This window comes from Drosophila melanogaster, chromosome 2R, assembly GCF_000001215.4.
Source record: "Drosophila melanogaster chromosome 2R".
NCBI classification, from domain to species: Eukaryota; Metazoa; Arthropoda; class Insecta; order Diptera; family Drosophilidae; genus Drosophila; species Drosophila melanogaster.
Window position 1 is genome coordinate 21,354,235 of NT_033778.4, and position 25,273 is coordinate 21,379,507.

The 25,273-nt window shown below is 44.4% G+C and overlaps 1 protein-coding gene across 1 annotated transcript; it reads right to left on the minus strand.

The window, feature by feature from the left end:
- Positions 1-780: 780 nt before the first annotated feature.
- On the minus strand, positions 781-25,230 carry cv-2 (crossveinless 2). The gene is made up of 7 exons (NM_080070.4): positions 24,271-25,230; positions 12,429-12,731; positions 9,465-9,553; positions 4,857-4,950; positions 4,583-4,765; positions 3,640-3,852; positions 781-3,267 (listed from the first exon to the last, which is right to left on the minus strand). Exons 2-7 carry the CDS (start codon positions 12,607-12,609, stop codon positions 1,772-1,774), a joined length of 2,256 nt encoding a protein of 751 aa, NP_524809.2. The 5' UTR covers positions 12,610-12,731; positions 24,271-25,230; the 3' UTR covers positions 781-1,771.
- Positions 25,231-25,273: the final 43 nt, after the last annotated feature.

The window sequence follows — 25,273 nt, forward strand, 5'->3', positions numbered from 1 at the left end:
CCCTAGACATCGCTGACAATTATTGCTAAGCAAACATGCATAAATTGGCATTGCGATTGCCATGGCCATTGCCATTGCCCCCAATGGCAGCAAATGGATAATGGCTAATGGCCATGCCCCGTAACTCGACGCCAGCCAGACTGAGTTGTGCTCCCCGAAACCGAGTCCCAATCAGACTCTGGAGTGGCCCTTGGCCGCCTGGCACTCGCTCTGCACTCCACTTCCTTCCGTGGCCATCATGGCATCGGAATAGCAACCAGACCAGCCACTCAGACCGCACCGATTCGGAGCCATCAGAGTGCCTGATGCCACCCCAGACGCAGTGTCGTCGCGGAGAGTTGGAGTTCGTGCCTCTGAAACTGATGCCACACACACGAGTCGAGAACAATAAACACAACTTGTCCGTGGATCCTCTGCTCGATGGGAGGCGGAGTGGCCAGGAGGAGGAAGCTGAGAATCAGCAGCTGAAATTCCCGCATGCAATTCGATTCCCACTTTCTGAGCTGGTGGTCAACAGCGATGTCTTTTTAATGGCTTGGTATGGTTTTTGCAAACAGGACATAATAGTTAAACTCAGCTATCATAGATTTGATTCAATCTAAATCTTGTAGGTTACTGAAACCAAAAAGTTGCAGATCTTCCTTTTTTCTATCATTGTATCTTGCCACAAGCTCTGAAAAAACCGCCCGATATAAGACAAGAGTAATAGTTTTTTTTTATATATTTTAATTTGATTTCATCCACTTGCATTTGTTGCGTTGGTGTTTTTTTTTTTTTTTTGTTTCTTTCTTCATCTTTTGGGTATTCAAATATATCGTAAACTTACAGTTCCAGCCATACAAGTAGTATATAAAGAGTTATTATGGTACATTACATTAACATTAAACTTTAAACTTGATTAATTTGTAGAATCGAAAAATGGCAAAGAGCTGACTCCTCCTTTCCGCCGGTTAGGTGCATAATTAGCTGGCGATAGTTGTATAAATATTAACACAGTTTGAATAAAAGTTGGTTACGTTTGCAATTTGAGATAAGCGGAATTTCGAGTTGGTTAAGTAGGGATGAGTTCTAGGGATGCGCGCTGTTCTCGTTCAAGTTTCAACTAAGCAAAAATACTGTTGTGCAATTCTCATAGTAGTTGGGTAGTTCCTCATCCTCGTCCTTTCTAGAGCTTAAATTTTAAGCAAACATTATCAAGTACTTTCGCTAGGACTGCGTTAAGTTCTAAGTACACTTAGCTAAAGCTTAGCTTAGGTTTAGTCATACTCGTAGTTATAGTTATAATTATAGTTATAGTTTTTAGATCAGTTTAGTTTAGCGCAGCGACGAAACACACATATAGTAGTACAAATACAAATACAAATACAAAACAGGCACACAAGCAACAACAGGATCTCCGGATAAAACTCCATTACTAAAGCTAAAATAAATAAAACTTAGGCTACACAAAAATGGCGACAGTATGAGTTTCGATGCTATGTGTGTGTGTGTATGTGTGTCTGAATACCATATATGTACGCATATATATCCGGACTATCTATATCTGCCTACTCCAGAGGACGTTCAGCTTAATACTGTGGCCTGGCTGTCATGGGAGCGAATTCAACTAGGTTTTCCCCACGCTCTCCCGCACTTTTGGGGGCCTCTAAAAGTATGCTATGGATTGCGGCCCCCACTGCGAGAGTGTCTGTGTGGGAATGGGCGTGCTCATGAATGTAAGTGTGTGCGAGTAGTAACTAAATGGGTAACTAAGGTTAAACGGACAACTAACTTAGTGGAGGGGCGGCGGCGTGCGATCCGGCGCACGCGGATAGAGGAAACTGCTGGGCACATGCTTCAGGATGAACTCCTTCTGCAGCTGATCCTTGTCCAGACCGTTGTGGCCCTGCCTGTCCAGCTGGTTGTGGCCACCCGGCTTGTGCCGCCCCTTTTGGCCCTGTTTGCTCCGCTGCTGCTGCTCCTGCTGCAGCTGCAGTCGCAGCTGGTGGTTCTTCTGTCGCCGACCCTTCATTCGGCTGAAGCTGGGATCACCGTAGAACTGGTTGCCCTTGAAGCTGGACAACGTGGCATTGCGACGCCAGCCTGCGGGGCAATTGGTAGCGCTCCTCCAGTCCGGCAACTGGACTCCGAGTCGCCGGCACTCGTGGGCGTACGCCGCAAAGCTGTCGCAGTGACAGTCGCCCGATGGACACTCACACACGTCCATCCGGCAGGCGGCCTTGTAGTTCTCCGGATTCAGTCGCTCGTTGCACTCGCCGAAGAGCGCGGGAACACTCAGTGGGTGGCAGTAGAAGTTCGATTTGCGCTTGTCGCAGGTGGGCGTGGCAGCCAGGAATTCACGCTTGCGGGAACAGGACTTGGGGCCACCCACCTTCCAGGAATTGGCAAAGTGCCAGACCTCGTCGTCCCCGTGGCTCCGTCCATCCTTCCCCGTGAGATCGTCCCGCGAACTGCCGTTGAAGTTGCCACATAGACCACACAGTCTTTTCTTGAATTTCGCCGGCACCGAAACCTGCAGGAAGCCAGCTCCATTCCACTCCAGGGTCAAGCCCATTTCCGATCTCAGCATCACCGCTCCTCCGTTGGCCAAGCGCTCAATCGTCACGTTCTGGCCACCGGCTACAACGAAGTAGGGCAACGTTACCCTGGTTCCATTCACCTTGACCCGCATTCGCTGGCCGAGATTGACTTTCAAGTTTCGCAGACTTAGGGTCACCGTTTTGGCCCAGCTGGCACGCCGTGTGCCGCGTCCCTCGTTCGTCAGCCGGATGTGGAAGGTTTTGCCCATACAGTCGGACGCCAGGAGGTACTTGCAGCTGCCCTGGAAGCTGAAGAACTTGCCATCGAAGGTACGGAAGTGAGGATCTCCGAAGACGGTGCACGTGCCCGCCGTCTCCACGCACCGTTGGCAACATTCTCCCGGCGGCTGTTTCAGCTCCTCGTTCGCTCGGCACTTGACCGCCGGACAGCGCATCTGGGCACACCGGATGGTTCCACCATTGCACCGGCAGCTGCGACACGGCCCCATGTCCCACGTCTCGTTGTTCTGGTACACAATCCCATCCAAGCTGCACTCGCTCCGCACTTCGGCCACCGCACAGCGTGGACAGCAGCCATCTGGCTCCTGGAATTCGGGAGCGCACTCCAAGATCGGGCAGGTGGGTCGCTGGCACACGGAGGTGCCGTTCAGGCAGGTGCAGTTCGTACACCTGTCCGGCATAAACTGCGTCTTCTCCGGATAAACGCTTTTGTTGAAGAGGCATTTGCCTGGAAAAGGAAAAATGAATATATATATTTAGTTTATATATTCATACAATAAGATTTAAGTAACTTTAATTTCTAAATATCTAATAATATCTAAAATACTTAATGAGAATTAGTCAAAAAATATTTATTTTTGGTATTCTGTATACCTGTGCATGTATATATCTAGTCTTTATAAATAATCCCCTAATATATCACGCTTTTTTAGAAATTATTTTTGGAATTTATTGCTTTGTTAATTGTATTTTTTTAAGTCCCTCAGTTTTTCGTTTAAATTCGTAAAATAAAAAATAAAATTCGTAAATAAAATGATACACTTTAAGAGAAATATAAACCAAGCTGTTGAAATATTAATTATTACCTATGACAACTCACCTGGAACAGGTAGAAAACTGTGGTTCTGCGGGCAGCGCGGACAGCACTCATCCGGACGCTTGATCTGCTTGGACATGGGACACGGTAGCACCGGGCATGTCTTCTTGGAACAGGTCAACTGCGTCCCGCGGCACTGGCAGACCAGACAGCGGTCGTCAATGGAGGCGTCCACCTCGTGGCCCTCGGCCACCGTCTGTCCGTTGATCTTGCAACCTGAAAACGACATGGCAATCCCATCAGATATTAGATATAAGACACTAGACACTAGACATTAGACATTAGACATCAGACATTAGCCATCAGACACTTATGATTTAGTTGGGTTTGATTTGCTTGGCCACGGGCCAAGAAATTTTCCACAAGGCGAAACGGGTTTCCAAGCGGCATCTAACGCATTTGCATAGGCAGCGTCATAGGAGGGCCCCCAGATTCGTTGTGTTGCTTTTGTTTGCTCAGCCGCGATCGCAATGCGAATATGCGGGGCGACATTGTCGCCTTAATAGACAATTTAAAGCCCATAAATAAGCGGAACAATAAACAATAAACAATAACAGCCACGTCGCGGAGAACAGATCAAAACAGATCAACGGATCGCAGCAGATCACCGGAGATTTTAATCGCGGCAGATGGGGCCCATGAATAAATCATTTTGGTAATAGAGACATAAATATGCTGGCACTATCTGCGATGATCTACTTTGAGTTGGGCAATGCCTATAGGCCATGTTTTCCCTCTGGCAATTATGAATTTCGAAACATATTTTATGCTGCACTGGCAATACCCGTTGGTAGAGCAACGCAGCAACGTCTGTCCATCTGGACGGGCTCTCTATTGTCTAACGATTATGAGGCATTAGCGGAATCTTTGGCTAATTTTAGTGAGTGATGCTACTGGGGACGACGCGAACTGGTCTGGATCTAATCGAGTTGGCCACAAGACTCACCCTGACAGGTGGGACAGCATTCGCCCGGTCGTGGTGGCTGTAACTGGTTGTTGTCGCACTGCGAGTAGCACTTCTGGATCGTCTCGGTGACCACGGTGGCCACGCACTTGTACGTCTTGCAGGGATCCTCCGGATCGTTCCACTCCGAGCCACTCTCATACGACATGCCACGAAAAGAGCAACCTGGGGAATGATACAAACGTACTTCTTCAATAGCTTGCTTTTTATCAAAACTATAATATGGATAAAAAAGGATAAATATATATTGACTTACCCTTGCACCTGCGGCAGCAAGTTCCATTCGACTTATCCAGAATGTAACAGTCATTGACTGGTGGACAAGTATCTCGGCAATTCACGAATCCGTTCTGTAAATATAAAATGAAGCACATTGCATTAGTGTTAGAATAGAGTTTTTTTTATCCGTGCCACGGGTCGTATGAGCAATGTGCACAATGAGCGCTCAGCCAAGTGAAAGATGCTGGCCAGTGCACAACTGTCTCCACCTTCGCCCTCATAAAACACACCTCCACCTGATTTACAGCCCAGCAATTGCTTTCGAAATTGCAATTGCTCAATGAAGTTTTGAACTCTGACCTTCAGCGCAATTGACTTTGGGCGTGGCGATTGGCTTGGCTTGTACTTCATTCGGGGTTACTTAATAGCTACAGATGAATATAAGGGATTTCCCTTCGGTTTTCATTTACTTTGTAGCCCTTGGAATGAAAATGGCATTGCTTTGAGTCTGGTCTCTGTTAGTCAAGTTGGAAAATGAGCTGGGATTATGCAAAGTCGCCTAATTTATGCTGCAGTAATTTATCCTTAAGACCAACAGCTGCCCCGCGCCCTCTTTGCAGCTCGTTAGTTGATCCCTCGGCTGATTGCCTGCCCACAGGTAAGCGGCACCAAATCGGCTCAGATATACATATATATTTATATGCGCGTATCTATGCATCTGGATTTTCTAGCCATTTGGCTGTGTTAACGACATGCTGACAGCTGCAGCGGGGCGCATTGCAATTGATGTCGATCATAAGTCAAACTGTTGCAACTTGGCCGGCTTGTGCAATTGCTATTGCGATTGCCGTTGCTGTTGGTGTTGCCTTTAACTTTAACCCTTGAGTGGAGGCAGTGGAACAGCTGCTGGCTGTGACAGGTTAAAGCCAGATTGAGATTCCGATTCAGATTCAGATCCAGCCGGTGCTGTAATAATAGAGCTCGAGTCGAAGCCGGAGCCGCCACTAATTGTAAATGTATCTATAAATCTAGATAGATGTCGACCAAAAACAGGCAAAATATTTCACTAATTTGTATGCAGTTGCTCTGAACAATGTGTGGAGTATTCGCGTATCTGTGTGTGTGTGTGTGTGTGTCTATAATTTAGTGCAAGCAAACCAGATTGGATCTCAATTTGGATGGGGCCGCAACGTGCAAAATTTGCAATTGTTATGAAAATGAAAATCTCGAGAGTCTCGGTCGCAGTCGCGGTCCCTGGCTGCGAGATTTTTATCATCGTATTAGTTTTAATGGCAGTTGTTAGTTGGAATTTTAATGGCACTTTAGTGCGGCATTGTCGTAACTCCCCCATCACCAGCCCCTGCCTCTTTCTCCATTTCCACACGAAAAAACAAAATGATCTCAAGTAAAGGTCGAGCTGATTTTCGAACTAACTAGTATCGTTGTCTTTCGTGCCTAGAATTGTTTTCAGTGCATTTCTTGAAATGCAGTAGGCTGACAGATTGAGTATTACCGTAATCGCTTGTCGTATCTCACGGATCAAAGTTCACGTGCTCTCGAAATCCCTCCACTGTTTCGACCTGGTCTCGGCCAACTCGCATCCAGCTGTTTATGCTTCGAAATTCTTTCTTTCTAATCGGGAACCGGTATAGAAATATGCCCAGCCAACATGAAAGTCGAGGCATTTTTCTGCGAAAGATTGCCAAAGCCAAAGGCGCCACGATGGCAACCCAAGCTGCTAAGTAGCAGTGGATGATGGTGAGTGGTGGGCATGGATGTTGTTGTTTTCGATCTTGCCCAGCGGCAATCGACGGCAGCAACAACAAGCTCAATGGGTCCGAGTGTGCGAGTGTGTTTGCCACAGTGGCAGAACCACATTTGCAAACGGCCTCTAACGACCTTGCGTTTGACAAAACATGATCGGTTTTAACACCGTCTCTGTCTCCATCTCCATCTACATCAGAGCCTCTCTTTCTGTTGGCCATCTCGGAGTTTAGTTGGCCAGCTTGGAGGCGAGTCTGCCGCTCTAGACGCGGAGTGAATATGGTAATGTCAGTCTTGTGGTTTTATGGTCATGTGTATTTTGTCACTTGTGGGCTACGGCTCAAATTGGCATCGGAATTGGACTTGGCATCGGAATTGGAATCGGAATCGAAATTCGCTTTGGGCTTCGAACGGTTTGCCCAAGAATTTGCAGGAATGGAAAGGAGTTGGCAGACCTGTATGAAAATATTTGGCCAAATCTGGTTTGCCCGTGCTCTAGAATTCCATATTGGCAAGAGTGAATTTATTTAGTTAAAGTTATGCACACTAAAAGAGCTCTAATGATTCCAATTTGCTGATTTGCCCCTGGCGATCGTAAATCCCTTATTAATATTAATACAGAAGTGAAGTAAAAATGCTATAAATATTTCCCACTTCCACAATAACTTTGTACATTTTGCATTAATATTAATTCCCATCGTCTAGTTAATATTTATCAATCAACGACTGTGTCCTCTAATCACATGTTTACCCATTTTCAGCGAACAAGAAATTTAATTTGCAAATTCACATAAAAGTCCTGCTCAATTGTGGCTGAGGGAATCCTCCGCTCCGAAAATCGTTTAAATCATAAGCCATTAAGTGCGAATTCAGCGGATTCAGCATAATATTCGCATAAAGCGAAAATTTGTGGTCCTTTTTCGGAGGGGGGTGAGGTGGAGTACCATTTCCTCTGAGTTTCCCTGACGATTTCCAATTCCTTTCTATGCACGAGCGTATATTCATATATGCTTATTTAGACAATAAACGCGCGTCGTAAAGTTTCGACTTAAATGGCTGGTTATTCCCAGACAGATTTACATTACGGGAGCCCAGTTAGCGAGCATTATTTATCGGCTTTATGCGTTCAAGCCCCGATCCCGATTACAGCTTAACGCCTTGCACGCTCCACTGGCCAGCAGCGTTTCGATTTGGTGAACCCTAAGAGCGCGCGTCGAAGAGAAATCGCGTCGAACACCACGGGTCGAATTCGATTTCATGAACTTTTAATGAGTCCGCGCGACGAATCCCCAGCGCGTGCGACAGAGATGCAGAGACATGCGGCCGCTGCGGAAAGAGACGGTTATACACCGTTGGCGCCTTTCCAGTAAGGTGGCGCCAGTATCGTATCTTTTTTTGCGACTTTTGCTTGTTTTTTTTTTTAATGCTGCTGCTGCTTTTTAATTTCGGTTACGCCCACTTGACGACGACGACAGCAGCAACAATGGAAATAATAACAACAACGAAGCGAAGCTTAGCCGCAGGCGAAAAAAGATTCAGCGACGATCGATCGATCGATCGGTTGGATCGTTTGGATCGCTTGGATCGCATGGATCGTTTCGAGCTTGGATCGCTGCGATTGATCGGTCGGCGCCAGCCTGAACGCTTGCCGCTCAAATTGGAGCAGCGGCGTTTAGCAGCGCTTAGCGCTAAATTAGCAGCAGGTTCACGACAGCAGTACAGTGAAAGAATACCGGGGACGCAACTATTTTAAAATCAAGCTCACCAAGTCATTTAATTAAGTGTTTCTATGCTAGAAGTTGTCGAATATGATAACTTAGGAATACGCTTATGATCAATCTAAATTGAAATTGAATTAATTCCAAAATTTCTAAATATTTTCGCTGCGTGTTGACAACCCTGCCCGCAACCCCCTTCCACCACCAGCCACCTCCACCTGTTTCACCCTTTCGACCACTCTCTTTTCATCGATCAGACAGATGAGCACGCGCTCGCTTAATGACGACACGAAGCCGCCGTTTGAGCCGCGACAGAAAGGGAAAGAGATGGCGGCATGCTGGGCGAAAGAGAGGCGCTGCTGCTGGCGACGAAAAATCACGGCGGCGGCGCCAAGTGTTTGTCAAACGATCGAGTGCCGAGATCGAATACCCTTGCCAATGCCGATGCCCGTGGTGCCCGTGATACCCGTCCCACACGGCGGATGACGGCGCGAAACCCGTTTGACGACCTTGGATCATAAAAAATTCACCAGCGGGAAAGAAAGAGAGAGAGAGAGAGAGAGGAAGAGGCGAAGTCAAACAAATGCAAACATACTCAAACATTCCGACAGATTCCGGCAATATCTTCAGCTGCTTCACACTCTTTTCCTGCTACACAGAGCATTATTTCAGGCCATAGATTTACATATGAACATTATAATATTTCTATCATATCATGAAATTTGAGGAACAGTCTAACTTAAAGCCTTGTTTAAATTGCTTCAATTTCTTCGCCTCATAACTAAACTGGTAATCTGCTGAAATATTCGAAGCATTTTCGGTATTTTTCATTTTGGCAGCCCGCAAGGATGTTGTTGCAATGACAAGAGTCTGAATGTCCTGCTGGCTGGACACTGGCGTCGTCCCATGCTGAGAGGGAGACAGATAGTGGCGAGAAAGGGCAGGAAAACGCGGCGAGTACAAGAGATTTATTTTAGCAAGCGTGTTTATGCTATTTCATTTCGTTTCATTTCGCTTTAAGTGACTTTTATCGAGGCCAAAAAGCAGCTCCACTCGCCAACTTGGCAAGGATCTATGGAGCCTTTGAGAAGTGAGGGGAGGGGGCAAGTGGAGTCGGTATAAATGCGAAATTAAAGTGGCAAGCAATACTCGAGTCGACTTACCTGGCATTCGCACTTGAAGCAGGTGAAAATCTGCGGCTGGTTCTTCAGTTGGACTTCTTCTCCCTCATTCGAGCAGGATTGCCGGACGCCTGTAAAAGAGAATTGGAGCTCGGATTAATGATGTGCCTATGTGGGTAGTGGGCTTAGGTAGTGAGTAGTGCCCTCTTGGACCCCGACCTCGACCCCCACCCACGGCATTTCCTGCCTCTGACGTTGACTCTTGATGCAATAATACCAAACAAACACAAACAAGACGATTCATTGCATGTATAAACGCCGGAAATTGCCCACCGACAGAGATCTTATCCGACCACGTGACCCAAAATGGACTCGCCCACCCTCCGCAACCTCGTCCACTTGCGCATCTCAATCTGATCTCCCTCTGCAGGTCAATGAGATTAGGCCTCTGGATTTATGTATGTATGTACATATGTGTGTGTGTGTGTGTACAAGCGTGTTTACTCTACACGGTGAAAAATTTTATCAAGGATATGTGCCGTTAGGCAGAATTATGTATATTGTAGATACCTTTTTCGTTATAGTTCTTGGTGATCTTTCCAAAATGTATGTTCTATTAAGATTCTAAGATTTATAATCAAACTCTAACTATTTATGTGACTATAAATTAATCAGTATTTTTCCCAGTGTAAGTACCCTTCTGCCTCAATCTGTTGTAGTTGCCACTTTGTTTGCTTTTAACTTCTCTCCCTTTTTTGGTGGCGCTTAAGTCAAAAGTAGCCAAGCGTTGCATATTAAACATGTTGCCCCAACAACAATAACAACAGCAACAATCATAACAATGGGGCAAGAAAAGGTAAACGGAAATGTCGAGAAAGAGCAAGACGGAAAGGCAGGTAACTTATTGCGGCAGTGAGGGAATGGGAGAGACACGATCCCAGCGGGCTGAGCCCGCTCTTCTTCTTCTTCTTCCTCCTCCTAAAATGCGAGGACCACCTGCAATGTGCTGATAAACACACACAGACACACACACACACACTTCCTCTCTCTCGCTCTCACCCGCTGTTAAGGGCAATAAATGAAGACGCCGGCGCTACACATAAAACAAATGTGTGTTATTACATTAAATTTCTTAAATTTCTATGTTGTTTCAACAATAAATATTGTAAAATGACTTTTATTATATATTTTGATCTTTAGATACTACCTATTAAATTCTTAAGATTTGGAATATTTCATAAATGATCAGAGAATTGAAAATTTTATATTTGACCCGTAGATTATTCTTGGTGTAACCGAGCTACCTTCTGGTTCTCCACTACTCCATCTTCTTGGGTCTTGGGATCTCTGTGGGCGGCTTTAGAACTTTGTTTTATTCTGGGTTATTATCGAGGTTCCTCCTACTTGATCGCCGCCCCTGCCCCACCTCCAGAAACAATCTGTGTAATTTGGTCGCTTGTTTGTTTTTGATTCGCTTTGTTCTTTGATTCTGGACCTTGGATGATTATTGTTTTTGGTCCACTCTTTCCTGTTATTTTATTGTGTCCTGCTGATTTCCCATTGCTTTGCCCCGCAGCACTACAACTGTTTTTTTCCCATTTTCAAAATCAATTGGAAATTTCCTCTGTCGAAATAAAAAACAAATATCATGTTCGCCGCCGGGAGACTTTCTACATTCCTTTCTCTTTTCGACTAGAACAGTTAATGAACTTGGTTCAAGTAACCCGATATCGGCATTGCAATATATCTAATTTATTCGCTTTTTATTTACATTTAACACACTCGAAAACCCATAAAAAAACCCACTCAAATTGTGTTTTTTTAGAGGAGCCCAGACGAAAACAGCGAAAATAAAATCGTTCCAGTGTTGGCGACACAGTCGGCGCTTGAATATGCTCAGTCAGTAGCTAATGCCGCTGACCACCTCCTCGATTAGAGCCGCCCCATCCCCCCTCGGCACATTAACAAACGCTCGACGATTAATCACAGTCGCCGATTAAGCGCCAGCGAATTGAAGGTGAAGGGCAGCAGGGTGGGGTTAAAGGGAAGTGCCGGGGGTGGTGGGGCTGAGAGGAGTGGCGGACGGAGCCACGTGTTCGCTCAGAATTAAAAGTGTCCATTTCAATGAATAAGGTGTATAAGTAATATTACGTTTCAAACTATTAAACAAACACAAACTTATTTAAAAATTGTGGAAAAAAATAATTTTTGAAAGTTCTTAAATCTGCAATATCAATTTTCTATCTATAGCCTACACTTTCAGCTAATTTTAGTTTGATGCTAAGGGATTTCATTAAAATGATGAGTTTCGAATTATTGACATATATGTGTTTATGTTTACTTTGAGATTTCTTTCCATAGATTTGCAATTATTGGAAACAACGGCCAGTGAAAGGCTGAAACCAGGCTGACTCAGCTAAAAATCGTAAAATAGTTCCGTAGAAAAGTGATCGAAATAACTCTATAAGCGATCATATTGCTGGGCAGTTAAAGCTGTTATAAGCTCGTAAAAATCAGCTAAAATCCGTGATTCATTGTCATAAGCTGCAGTAACTCTGGCAAGCCGCTTAGATCTAGACATTTTTGAATATGGTTTTCAAAGCGCCTCTGGAATGTTGATCTTCGTCAAGGTTAGTTGAAAGTTTTACGATCGGATCGGTATCAAAATTTATGGCCAAAAAAAGTGATAACACAATTATCAACTTTGAAATGATCATCAAATTATAGTGAAAGTACTTTTGTCGAGGTAATTAACTCTGTCAGAGAAAAATGTCAGGGATTTTACTTTTTTGAAAAGGGAAACCCTTTTCAAATATGTATTGCTAAAGTCTGTTCAATACCATAAGTATCTAAGAAATATGCAATAATCTAAATAGCTGATTAAAGTAGTTAACAACCATGCATGTTAGGAATTAGAACCATTTTGAACCTACTAAATACACAGGAGGGCTGCACATACATAGATCTTAAAGTGTAAGTATCTACAAACTACTTGATGGCACTCACCCGATAGACTATCTCCCGCCCCGGCGTCGACTGTTCGTCCTTGCAGCAGGGCCAGCAGGACTGCGATGAGGATCAGGAGCTGGGTGCTTGGGCGAAATCCCGTGTGGCGCCGCCTTGACGCCAAAGATTTTCGAGGCTGCTGCGCAGGAAATTTCCACTGGCCACTTGATTGGCAACACATTTTCACAATCGATCGATATTCGCGGAAATCTCTATTAGTTTTTCCTCTGCGCACTTCTCGTTAAATGCTCGGCTCTCCGAATTATTATTCTTTGTTGTGGCTGCGGCTCGCGTGAATTATGACTGGAAAGAAATTGTGTTTGGGTGGAGAAAGATCACGATCAAGCCGGTTAGTTTAAAAATAACAGCGCAGCGGGCGAAAATAGATTTGTTTGGATATTCTGCAGGTGTCTTGTACCAATTTGTACCTACAACTTTGTTGTTCATATTAAATTTAGAACCGATTTGTGTTTGTCAGCGTGTGTGGATGTGAATGTGTGTGTCTCTGTGCAACAACTGGTGTTCAATATTCAATTTTGTGGAGAGTGCAAAACACACTTGCCGCCCAGGTTGAAAGATTTCGGCCAGTGCAGTAAATCATACCGTTTTGGGTTTTACGACTCCTGCCCTGCCCGGAACCCAAGATGCGGCCATATATATGTACGTGGATAGAGATAGCGGCGCCGTTCGAATTCTGCGAATCATCAGAGCAGCCCTCGCCACGCCTCTTTTTGGGAGGTGTTAAGACAACCTGGACATTATTAGTTTTGCGCTTTATGGGTGCGTATACACGGATGTGTATCTAAACGTATTTGTATCTACATATATATGTATGTATCCGTCGGGTTGCGCGTGGTGGTGGCTCAGGTAACAACAGATACGAGCCTTATGTGAGGTGGCTCTTTGTTCGAATACTGGCGGATCATAAAAATGTTAATGATCTTTGACGGGCTGGCGCCAGCCAGGGAATATTGTAATGCTTGTTTGAGTTATAATTAATTTCGATGGCGCATAATATTTTATTATTTGTCTTGGACCAGCACAGCGCCGTGATTTTCGCCAATGATGTTGCTGTTGTTCAGCCTCTCACTGTGGGTTATTTGTTTTCTGTTTGATGTTTTATTGATTTGTGACCGCTTCAAAGTGGCGCCAAGCAAACGCCGAACGCACCAAATGCGGATACAAATCTCTGTGAATCACTAAGCGCTAATCCCAATCCCCGGCTTAATCCCAAGACCCGGGGCTCGATTCCCAATCGAAGATCGGGTGACACACCCAGCGGCGATCGGGAGCGCTTCGAAAGAGAGATTGGATTGGCTGGCCCAAATCGGTGCTTGACCTAACAAATGTCAGCGGCATGCGAACAAGTGTTTATGGGATGGGTAGGTATGTTTATGGACCTGTGGATACCCTATGAAAACATCGCATGCATGCCATGTAACCCACTTTGCAGAAATATCTCAATATCTCAATATATAAAAAGTTTTATTCACGTGATTGAACCTATTTGAAGTTCTGGCGATGGCAGGCGTGTTTACACCCGATGTACCCCCCCATTCATTGATATTTGTCACACTCGCCGACCTGATAAGACCTAAGCTCACACTGGACTATATACGTACGTATGTAAGTATTAAGACCTCTGAATAATATGTTAATTTCTGCACTTGATAACGGAGCACACACAGGCGAGGATTGGCGAGTGCAGCAGTTGACTACGTGACGATCGCTCGAAGTGGTGCGATTAGGTGCAATTTGTCAGGCGTCAGTTGACAAGGACAATGCAAATCAAAAGTGGGAAGTACTCTATATATGTTCACATATAGTGTAGTTTTCGTTCGTTACAGCACTACTCATTAATTCATCTGGCTGTTTCTGGGAAGTGGGTTCTTTGTTCGAGCACAAGAATTAGATGACTTTGACAAAGTGGAGAAGGCCTCTAAATTAATCGCCATTGCGTACTTTCTGCGCTGCGGAAGAAGCGAGTCGCAGTTTTCAGTTTTTCTCGCCGATTATGTAATTGTGAGCTTCAATGTCGCCGTGGTTTCCCCATCGCCTCCATTGAAGAGCACTCTTCATCTTCTGCCATTCCAAATACGATTCTTGATTTTGGTCAAGGGCCCGCGAGCTCGAGAGTTGATTTCAATTGGATCGCCTGGGTTCTCGGCTTATCGTGTGTGGGTTCATTGTTCATATTTTAATGCCCATGGCGATGGTGATCGTGCCACATGTGTGCAGTGTACGCAATTTCAAAATCGCCAAATCAGTTGGTCTTTCAAGCGCGGGGTTAATGTGCGATTGAGTGAATGAGTTGAGAAATCTGAGAAGTTTGATGCCGCGCGACTGGAACTGCGGCCTTAACTTGATCTCAAAATAGCCGATCGATCGCAACAATAGTGGGAATTAGCAGGGCACCTAATTTGATGTCCAGTTCCTAAGATCTATGTAATGTGTGTAATTGTGGCCCAGTCGGACGGCATTACATGACTCAGACTCAGACTAAGGCAACGGCGACGGCGACGCTGATGTCGTGCCAATTAAAGTGCCCGCCTGCCAAGGGCCAGTGATTATGGGCTGGCTGGCTGACTGGATGGGGTTTCTAATGGTTCCCGACATGGCGTCAACCCAACCGACAAGGCCAGGGCAATTAACCGAGCTCGGGGTTGCACTTGAGCTGCAGAAAATTGGTTAGGGTTCTGTTCTGCCCGGTTCTGGCCCTAAGTTCTGGCTTTTCGACTCCCCAAAAGGGTTACGCATGGCACGCAGACGGCGTCTAGACGGAGCCTCTAATGATCGGTGGTATAGGTATACGTATATGTATACTCCTCGCAGTAAGACCATCCTCCGTCTGCGGCCTTATCACACTCTCGCCATCGCGAATTCCACTTAAAAGCCCTGCCCGGCCCGGCCGGCCTGCCTCCTGCCAATTACCTTCGGAGTGGACCGTGTCGCTGGCTTAATTCAATTAACAGCGGAATGCCAGCGACTTACAACCTACAGCCGCATGGCCATTAAGCCCCCAGATCAGTCGTAATCCCCCGCAAGCGGCGCCAAAATAAAAAAGAGCCCGAGAGCCAGAGACTTTGGCAAATCATGCAAATTCCACGGACCAACTACAAGACACGACTCCAGCCTCGATTCGGCGGATAGCCGGATAGCAAGCTCCCCGCTGATTCCGATCGCCGCCTGGCAACTAATTTCAATGTATTTGCATATTGAAGTCTGTTTGCCACAACAATGAGATGGCTAAAAACGCACATTTGTCAAATGCCAGGCCCTTCGGGGCAAGACGCAACTTTATTTGGTACAATTCCATCTGACAGAAACTGAAACCAAAATGAAAGCCCGAACCCAATCTCAAACCCAAACCGATTACAGCTGCAGCGCAGCAGATGAAGACAAGGCCCATGACGTTGACGATTGCCCAAGACAATCGGCCAACAACGAGACAAGAGTTAACCAATTTCGAATGACGGGGAGTTTGGGAGGGGTAACAGAAAAAAAAGAAACGAATGCACCGAACGACATAATAAAGTCACAAGCCAGACAAACGTATAAAAGCTAACAAAGCTATTAGCCATCATCATCATCATCATCGGCTTCATCGATGGTTGGGCCCAGCCCAACTGCGGAGTGCCAGGACCACAGTGAAGACCGACCTCAAACTGGTCCTGTACCCCGTCCGCCGTCGATTTCCTCACTCCGTAGCATCAATCCGATGGAGTAATGCGATTTTAATAGCGTTCGAATCATTGCCAAGCGAATGAAACAGAACAGAACCGAACTGAGTCGAGTCGAGCCAAGCCGAGCCCAAATGTGCCGGAAGAAGTGCTCCATAAAAGTCACACATCATATGGCTTAATTAAATAAGTTTTCATACGAGAGCGGGAGTTTGAGCGAATATTTCAATGTTTCATTTATATTTTTATATATTCCCTATCAAATGGACTTGTTTACTTACAATGTGTTAAAAATAAGTGTCTGACATTAAGTTTACTTTAAAAGCTGTCCTACGAAATATTATTTGAAGTCTTGTTACTAAAGAAAATATTTTTATAAACCAATTAACTGAAATTTTTGATTGGGACAAGTTTTCTTTAACTGTCATTTTAATTAAATAAATATAAATATTTATTACCCTGAAGTTGCATGAAAATATGCATATCTTTAATAATGTCTAAAGTTGAATGCTCCTTAAAGTATAATAAATCAAGTGCATATTGCTCAATTAAAAATAGATATTTGGTATAGCTAAATTAATATTAATTGCTTGATTCAAACAAGTTTTAATTAATAGTAGTTTAAATCGAGTTAGAAGAGAGTTTTTTCGGTAGGTTAATATCAAATGAAGATCCAAGATGAAGATCATTTCATTCAATTGCCCAATCTGGAAATGTTTGAAGCCCAATACAAAAAAAAAATTTATATTCATAATTTGAAATCTACAAAATCTCTATTTATGGTTTTGTGGACATATTTCGATCATCTGTTTATTGCTCGGCCAATCAGCATAAGCCATTTAACTCGATGCCGTTTTAGGGGCCGCCACCAGATTACTCCAATCCGATCAGATTCGATCCCTCGCCGGGCGATTAGTCACCCCAGAATCTTGGCCGATTCCTGGCCATATAAGCCCCATCGAAGTCTCTGCACGGAGTTGTCGTGGCCATGAATCATGGATCATATAAAGCGATTTTTATTATTCTTAACTGCTCATTGGGTTCGGTTCGGCTTGCAAATTATTAATAAACTCGGTTCAAATATGGTGGGGGAACTTAATGGGCAAGGGGGGCATGGGCGTTAGAGTGCCGGGTGCTGGCCTCTTGAAATTTGAGTATTATTAGCGAATTTACCGCAAAATCTATAAATAGCCGAACAGTACAATTAATTGATGCACAGACACAGTTTGGCATTGCGTGTGTGAGTATCTATGTACATATATTTGTATGTTTGATACCAATCCAAAGTCGAACTTACATATGTGCAGAGCGAAAAAAAAAATATGCGATCAAAACAACAACGTCAAACGAAATTCCAGACAATTTTTTATTGTGCAATTATTTAGGCGAAAGTTAATCAAAACACTACGTATACAAAATATTCGTTGCCTTCTTTTTGTTTTGTACGAAAGAAAACCGGATTTATTGGCCGAATATGAGGCTGTATAGCTGTAAACAATTTTTTAGAAACAACCAGCCAACGGACCAAACAAAAAACAGACAAAAAAACAAAAACAACAACAACCAACAAATTTGAGCAGACGATTTACGGGAATTCCAGCGAGTGACGTGCGGAACCCGATTTTATGATATTTTGGTTGTTGTTGTGAATTTGGTAGCCGCTTCTGGCACATTTGTTTAACGACAATCTCCGAATTGGCAGAAAAAATATACAAATTCTCGGGAACTGTTATCAAACATAACGATTTCTCATATGAACCGGATAAACAGAAGTCTCACTTTTATTGAGTTTCTTCACGATTTCATGGAATGTTTTTTATAAAAGGTTTTAGATTATATGTTACTTCCACTCGATTCATCTAAAGGGCATTTATTAAATAGAAATTATACTTAATCAAAGCCATACCACTGAACCCAATACCATTTATAGTTAATATATGTGTGAAGTGTATTCCACCGTCGGCTATCGATCTGCACTATATTGCTTACAAGTTTCGCTTGATACAAGCAATCAAAATGGTTTTCACAGGCAAATTTCTTGATTAGCACGCAAATGCGAATTGTTTGAATATTTTCAGCTCTGCTTTGTGGCCAAGCCATATCTGATGGCCGGGGGGGGTGTTGGCCGAAAGGGAGTTTGAATGGCACAGGTGCCGGGGGTAACACTTGGGCGCTACAGCCAGTTCTGTTCTGTTCTGTTCAGTTCTGTGGCGATCCGTTCCATTTTGCTCGACTCGAAATGATTCTCCTGACGATATTTCGCTCTGTCGCTCCGTTCTGCTGCTGCTTGAAATTTGATATGGCCATAAAAAATATTACCTCTATATGCGGGCTGTGATGCGATCGGATGGGCCGTGCATATGGCTTATGGCATATGGCATATGGCACACTACATTCCGCAGTCGTGATTCAGTTCGCCACTGTAGTAGTCTAGACTTCCGTTTCTTCCTCTTCTTCGCTTGGCAGTTCGTTTCTAGAGTCTTTCGTTGTGAGTTCGTTGCCAGAGTCTGTGTTTCGTGTTTGAAGATCGGTTATCGGTTAATGTGTCTGTTAATTCACGTTGATGTACCCATATATCTTAACTCTACGATTTCAGTGTTCGACTGTGACATGCAATCAACGGGGAAAAAGGGGCACCGTGTGACAACTCTCGCAGCCCAGTGCAGTTGCACTTGATCAGCTTCGAGCGCTTTGATTGTCGGCTTGTTTATTTGTCGATTAGTTCGGTGTCGTGACGTTGAACCTGCCACAAAGACGGGCAGCAGTTGGCCCGTTGGTGTTAATTCAATTACGGCAAACAATGCCAGTTCAAATCTTAGCTGTTCCAAATTCTAGTGACAAGTCGGAGCTAATAAACAAATCGATCTTTGACAGTGAAGAAGGACTATTTACCCTTCGTAGTGTTTACAAAATAGTTAATAGTTTTTCCGTGACTTGGAGCAGATTTTCCCTCAGTTTTCAACAAAATATGGTCTTCCATCTCATAAGCATTCAGTTTGTTTTTTGCCTTTATTGTTATTGACGTTCAGGAGTTGAGGCCTGCTAAATTCATATAAATTAGTCTGTTTATGATTGGAGTGCTGGAGCAGAAACATGAACGTCAGCGTTGATTTGAAATTAACATATGATTATCACAAATTTTGCTTCCATTTTTATGGGCATCGCAGTGTTTTGTTTTCCCCCGTTTTTTTTTTTTTACAAGTTTTCGTGGACTTTGCATAGGAAATACATAAATGCACATTAATACATTTACATACAAATGTGCGGAGCAGCGAGAAACTAAAAGCTTGGGGATTCTCTATGCCATCTGCATAATTTGTGTGAAATTGCGACTACAAATTGCTCATCTAAACCCCCCCATCGCAATCGGACAAAAGATGGATATTGCAGCCCCGACTCCGACTTGCGGCTGGCGATTTGCGGGATTTATGATCGGTGGAGCCAAGCGCCACACGAGCGCTGTTATCAAGGTGCTTTACTACTCCCATTACCAGCTCCCCCTGGTCACGAACACATAGAACATATGGATATAGATATTGTAGCTTCATGCTGCTATGAGCCCGAATATGCGAGTATAGCATCGACAATTGAAATTGTTTGTTCTCGCGGCGAATTGCTGATTCCGCTGCCAAAACGCGGCCGACATTGTCGAATCGGACTGCCTGCCAGGCCAATGGGGAATGAATGTTAGTAAATAAATAAATATTGTAAACAAATGTTCGTTTTTTGCTGGCTTGGCATATGTACAGCTGGCTGTTGCTGTGTTTGCTGTTGCAACAAATGAGCATGTCAAGTTAAATGGCACGCACCAAATGCTGTCAGCGAGGTTGCACACACACAAACAAGCACAGATACCACCACATATGCACTGCCAATGCCGCCATTTTGTCTGGCTGCACTGAGTAAATTGTTGCAATTGCTGACTGTAAATAACCCGAGCACAATGTGGCACAACACGGCGTATTAGTAATCTAGTTTATTTCTGCATGAGGCAGCGCAGAAGAAAGAGAAGTTGGGTGGTAGGTGAATAGAGGGTACTGGTACAAAGTCTGAAAACTTTGATTTTCCCATCCACATAAGCTTAAGCTTAGATCTGGAAGCTCTATTTATTTAAGTAAAATAACTTTGTGCCAAACTTGGTAGAAGGATTGTGTATTCTAGGAGCTTAGAAAATCAATATACTACTAAATTATGTTAAAGCGTGCTGTTTATCTTTGCAATACTAATAAAAAACTATCCGAGGTATGGGATAAACTAGAATTATTACCAAGATATTTATATTTTACATATATATATCACTATTTACCCAACTGTGCCCCCCTCCAAAGAGTGCTTTATTACCCCTCGAAATACTCGACTAATCGCCAAAGTACACGCCGTTTAGTCTGGCACAACCAGAATGTGCAGATACGGATGGTGGAATACGGGGCAATTGTCTATTTTTAATATCTTATCGGAGGAATTTTTATTAACCGTGTATTGTTCTGCAAATATTAATTAGTTTCTGTGATTGTACAACAAAAAGGGAAATTGCTCTGTGGCTCTTTGTGAGTGTGTGTGTGTGTGCGAGTGTTTGCGTTGCGTGTCATGGCGAAATTATCATTCTTTTGTTGGTGTGACGCAGAGAATGGGTCCCCACACATCCCTTGACTGGATTCCCATGGAATCGTTATTGGGGGGGCTGGTGAAATTGCAATCGACAGACGCTGCGATGACGCATGCTTTTTCCCAGCAGCTTACGGGTGAGTTTGTATCTGTGTGTGTGTGTGAGTGCGGGGTGCGTGCGTGTGGGCCTAGACATATGGCGACAAAGAGGCTGACGTCATAAGCTATCCATCTAACGGGGGAAATGGAAATGAAAATGGAAAACAGAAGCTGGCAGACGAAGAAACTACCCCCAAATGCGTGTCAAGACTTTGGACTTGGACCCACCAGTGCCTTTCGAAGCCCACCAGTAGTGGGCACTTGGGCACTTGGCCTGGCCCACTTTGCACAGCTGCAACATCTTGCCGCGGCAGACAGCAAGCAGCGGCAGCAACATGTCCCACAGCCCCACATCCCACGCAGGCAATTAAGAACGCGACTTGGCTATTGGGTTACACTTAAACTTCACTTCACTTCGCTCCGCCCGTTCGGTTTCGTTTTGTAGTCAGCATTTAAAATTATTTATTAGAAGCAACAGTCGGACAGGCGGTGTCACAAGGCGCGACGTTCGGGGGGGGGCATTTGGCGCTAGAGGGGGGTACGGAGGAGATTCGGTCGTATCAAATGTTTTGCTTTTTGCTTCTCAGTCTTCTTTTTTTCGCTCGCTCTTTGGTCTTCTGTTTTGGGTTTTGCCAAAACGAAACGAGCCAAGCCGGCTTGTTTAAAAAAGGGGGTTTTTGAATCAGGGGCTTCGGAGCGGGCAGGAGGAGGAGGGGAGGGGGGCATACATGGGTGGCGAGGGGTGTCTCCTATATCGTCTGGCGCTTGGCGACAGCAATTTACCTTTAAGCGAATGCAAAAGTATGCGGAGAGCCGAAGAACAAGCGGCGGAAAAAGTAGTCGCAGCCGCACACAATTACCCCACTAGAAGAATTCTTCGTAGAACGGGAATCGGGAGCGGAGAGCGGGGATTGGGGAATGGGAAATGGGTTCTCTATAGCTGGACCATCTCTATAAATAAGTTAAAAGTCGCTGGCCGAACCAGCTGCACCATAAATCATAAGCAGACGCGCGAGTGTCGAGTTATTATGCGATCATATTTTAATTGGTGGATTATTATTATGCAGGCAGTGTTGCAGACCGCAGTCCCCCCCCCTTCACCCCCTCGACAGCATAATCAAGTGCAGCAAACAAACAAACAAAAACACCTGCAAAGACACCAGTTGCACTGGCTGCTCACCTCTCCAGGTGAGCGTGCGGATTGCAGATCGCTCGCCTCGAGAGTCCCGTGTGTGGAGCAGAACCGAATCCCCCCAAGATTGTGGACCGCAGATCGGGGATCGCAGACCGCCTGGCTCTGCTGTGCTTGGACAGGTGCGTGAACGTGGCCAGCGGGAGCGAGAAAGAGTCGCAACCCGAATCGTACCCTAACGTATCCGAACAGGGAGTACCCTGGAAAGCACGCTCTTCTAAGTCCTTTAGAATCTGAATACATGTATTACTTAAAGGATCTAAGATAACGCAGATCAAATTAAATTGGAAAATAAATCATTTTAAGTTTCGCTTTTCTGTGGGCAAGTTACTAGAGTTAGTAAGTTAGTTATCATGCCTTTCTCAACCCCAAAAGATTCACTCCATCCAAAGGACTTTCTAACTTCAAAACTTGTAAAAACTACTTTCTGCCCATCTTCATTCAAGAGTTCCCCAACTCGTGCTAAGCAAACAACATCATCCACTTCAATTACCCTTGATCCAAGGGTATAAACACATAGTTTTTTTTTTAAACCAAATTCACATGCAGTTCGTAGTTGTAGTTGCAGTTGTTATTGTTGATGTTGATGTTGGTCGGTGGACAGAAGGGGCAAACGAGTTGGCCCCGCCGCCTGTGTATGCCAGTTGTCAGTTGGCAAAACTGGTATGGTTGCATTTTTATTATAAAGCGAACAGAAACAACAACAAAAAGCGACACCTAGGCAGTACGGGAAAGTCCGTCCGTTTGTCTCTGCCACTGCAAGTCAGGGATCGGAGGATAGGGGATTGGTTTGGATAGCTCAAGGATGGGAGGCTTGGGGACGCCGAATGGGAATGGGAATAGGAATGGGGACTGTCATCCATGGGCTGGTGTGTCGCCAGTTTAGCCCAGTACGCGAACTGCTAGTCAGACGTCTGTTCTATGGACGTTTCATGGACATACCGGCGCACATTCGTATTAACCCATGTAGCTTTGGCTTACTACCTGCCCCGCCCCCAAACGTATCCCAATCCCAATTGCAGTCCCCCCTGCAAAGAGCAGTTATTACCAGTGTTATTTACACAGAGATAAATGAAGAATGTGACGAAAGAAAATACGTTAAAACTAGCAAGATATTAGCAATCAAAGATACAGTATGTTGTATTCAAAATACGAAACAATGGTAATACATTTGATAAAACAGATATAAATTTGAACAGAAGTACTTGGATGCATTGAAAATGCTTAAATAATATTTCTTTCCGTGCATACTTTATTGGCTCTTATGTTTGCGTTTCGGTTTGTGTCTCCATTGCCCCAGCAGTCGTAATTTGTTTTGGTGTCCTTCTGCCAGACTGTCCTCCTAATGAGCCAGTTTATTGTATTTCCTATTTGTGGCCCCGTCCACCAAGCGATGACACTTTTTATGGCTCGATGAGGGTAATACAGGAAATGGCCTGCGATTAGCTTAGTGACAATTCTCGCTGCAATTGAAGTTTCAGCTGCAGTTGCAGTTGCAGCAGCAGCTGCTGCAGTGATTTATCATCTTTGCAGCCTGACAGTTGGCCAGCTTATATATCTATATATCACCTGGTGATATTTGACACATCGTTACTAATTGGTTAAACAATATGTATCACCGCTGACTCATGCCCGGCAATAGATAAGGTGTTTTGTGCTCATGCACCCGATCTGCGGCACTTTGTTTAATCGCTCACTTAGTTGGTAGCTGTTAAGCGGCTTAAAGTCGTTCTACACACTCGAAATGCTCACTTAGAACGCCTCAATGGTTTTCGAATTGGATTTATTAAGCCCAAACCAAATGGCTGTCGGGCAATTAAAGCCAACTATGATTTCCGCCTTTACAAAATGCTATGCAAATGTTCTCAATTAAATGCTGGCCCGGACACTCAAACATATGTTTGCTTATTCGCAATTTGATCGGCTTTTGATTTCGAATTTACAACTTTTAATGCTTGGCAGTAATCAATTCGAAGGAAATCAAGAGAGAGAGGCGAGAGCGAGTGCCAAATGTGATAATAGAAACCAAACAATTAAACAATTTTCGCAAAATGTTGAAACAACAAAGGCAGATAGCACACACGTTCGCAGATACACACAGATAAGTGAAATGTTTATATGTTTCGCATTATAATAAAACAAAATCGCACTTGGCATTATAGCAACAAAGAATCGGGGAATCTCCGGATCAGGGAATCGGGGAATCGCGGAATCAGGGAGAGGCAAAGATTAATTACAAAGGAAAAAGTAAAGACGCAAAGTTTACCCGTAATTACACTTCCAGATTTCCAGATGAGGTGCTTCTACTGCTGCTGCTGCTGCTGCTGGTGGCAAGAAATCGGCGGAATCGAAAATTAATTATGCTTGACATGTTGCCAGCGATCATCAGTTCGCCTCTTGTTCTTGCTGTTATTGTTGTCGTCTAGTTGTTGCTGTTGTTGCTGCCACTCGAACCGATATAAATCGCATTTTCAATTGCCTGGGCTTGGGTCTATTTTTTATTTGTATTATTTTTTACGTATGTATGTATTTCTACGCGAAAAAGAGAGGCCACACCGCGTTTGGAAAGAGACGAAGCACTTAGAACTCACTGGCGCATAATTTATTTGAGCCGGCGCGCGCCTTTCATTTCAATTCCCATTTCCATTTCGATTTACATTTGCATTTCAATTTCAATTTGATTGCGAGTACTTCGATTCGCTTGCCACAGATTACGCATACGCCACGTTGTGTGCGCGCTTGTCCGTCGACGCTGTCAAAGGTTCAATTTCGCGCCGTGCCGCAATTGCAATAAGCATTCAATTCAATGCAATTCAATGAAATTGCGCGCCAATTCGCCGGACCCACTGGAAAACGCTGCTAGCCAGTGTTAGTGGAAAACGACGCATTAGCGCACGCAGAAAATCAGAAAAACAGAAAATCGCACAAGTCTGAATATCAGAAATTCAAGCTAAGCCCCGCATTAAGATTCAGTCGCGTTGATAACAAACTTCAAATTCGTTTATGTTGTTTTCTATTTGAATTGCGTTCGGACTACGTATTTTATAGTAATTACGCTCCACCAGCGATCGTTGTCTCGTGTGAATCGGCGAACGTGAAAATCGCGCGCGAGTTTTCCCCTTTTACGGCTGATAGATTTTCCTGGCCAGCAATTTACAATTTCGAGCCACTCTCGAGCGCTTCTGGAAAACCGCACCGCTCGCGTGCGCAGCTAAAGTTGAACTGAGCACTGCAAGCGGAAAAAACGCTGAGAACACTGAGAAAACGCT

Coding starts and splice junctions, on each gene's coding strand:
- cv-2 (NM_080070.4), bottom strand. CDS start 12,609: ATGTGTTGCCAATCAAGTGGCCAGTGGAAATTTCCTGCGCAGCAGCCT. Junction 4,951..9,464: donor GCTTCAAGTGCGAATGCCAG/GTAAGTCGACTC, acceptor TTATATTTACAG/AACGGATTCGTGAATTGCCG. Junction 4,766..4,856: donor TTGCTGCCGCAGGTGCAAGG/GTAAGTCAATAT, acceptor ATCATTCCCCAG/GTTGCTCTTTTCGTGGCATG.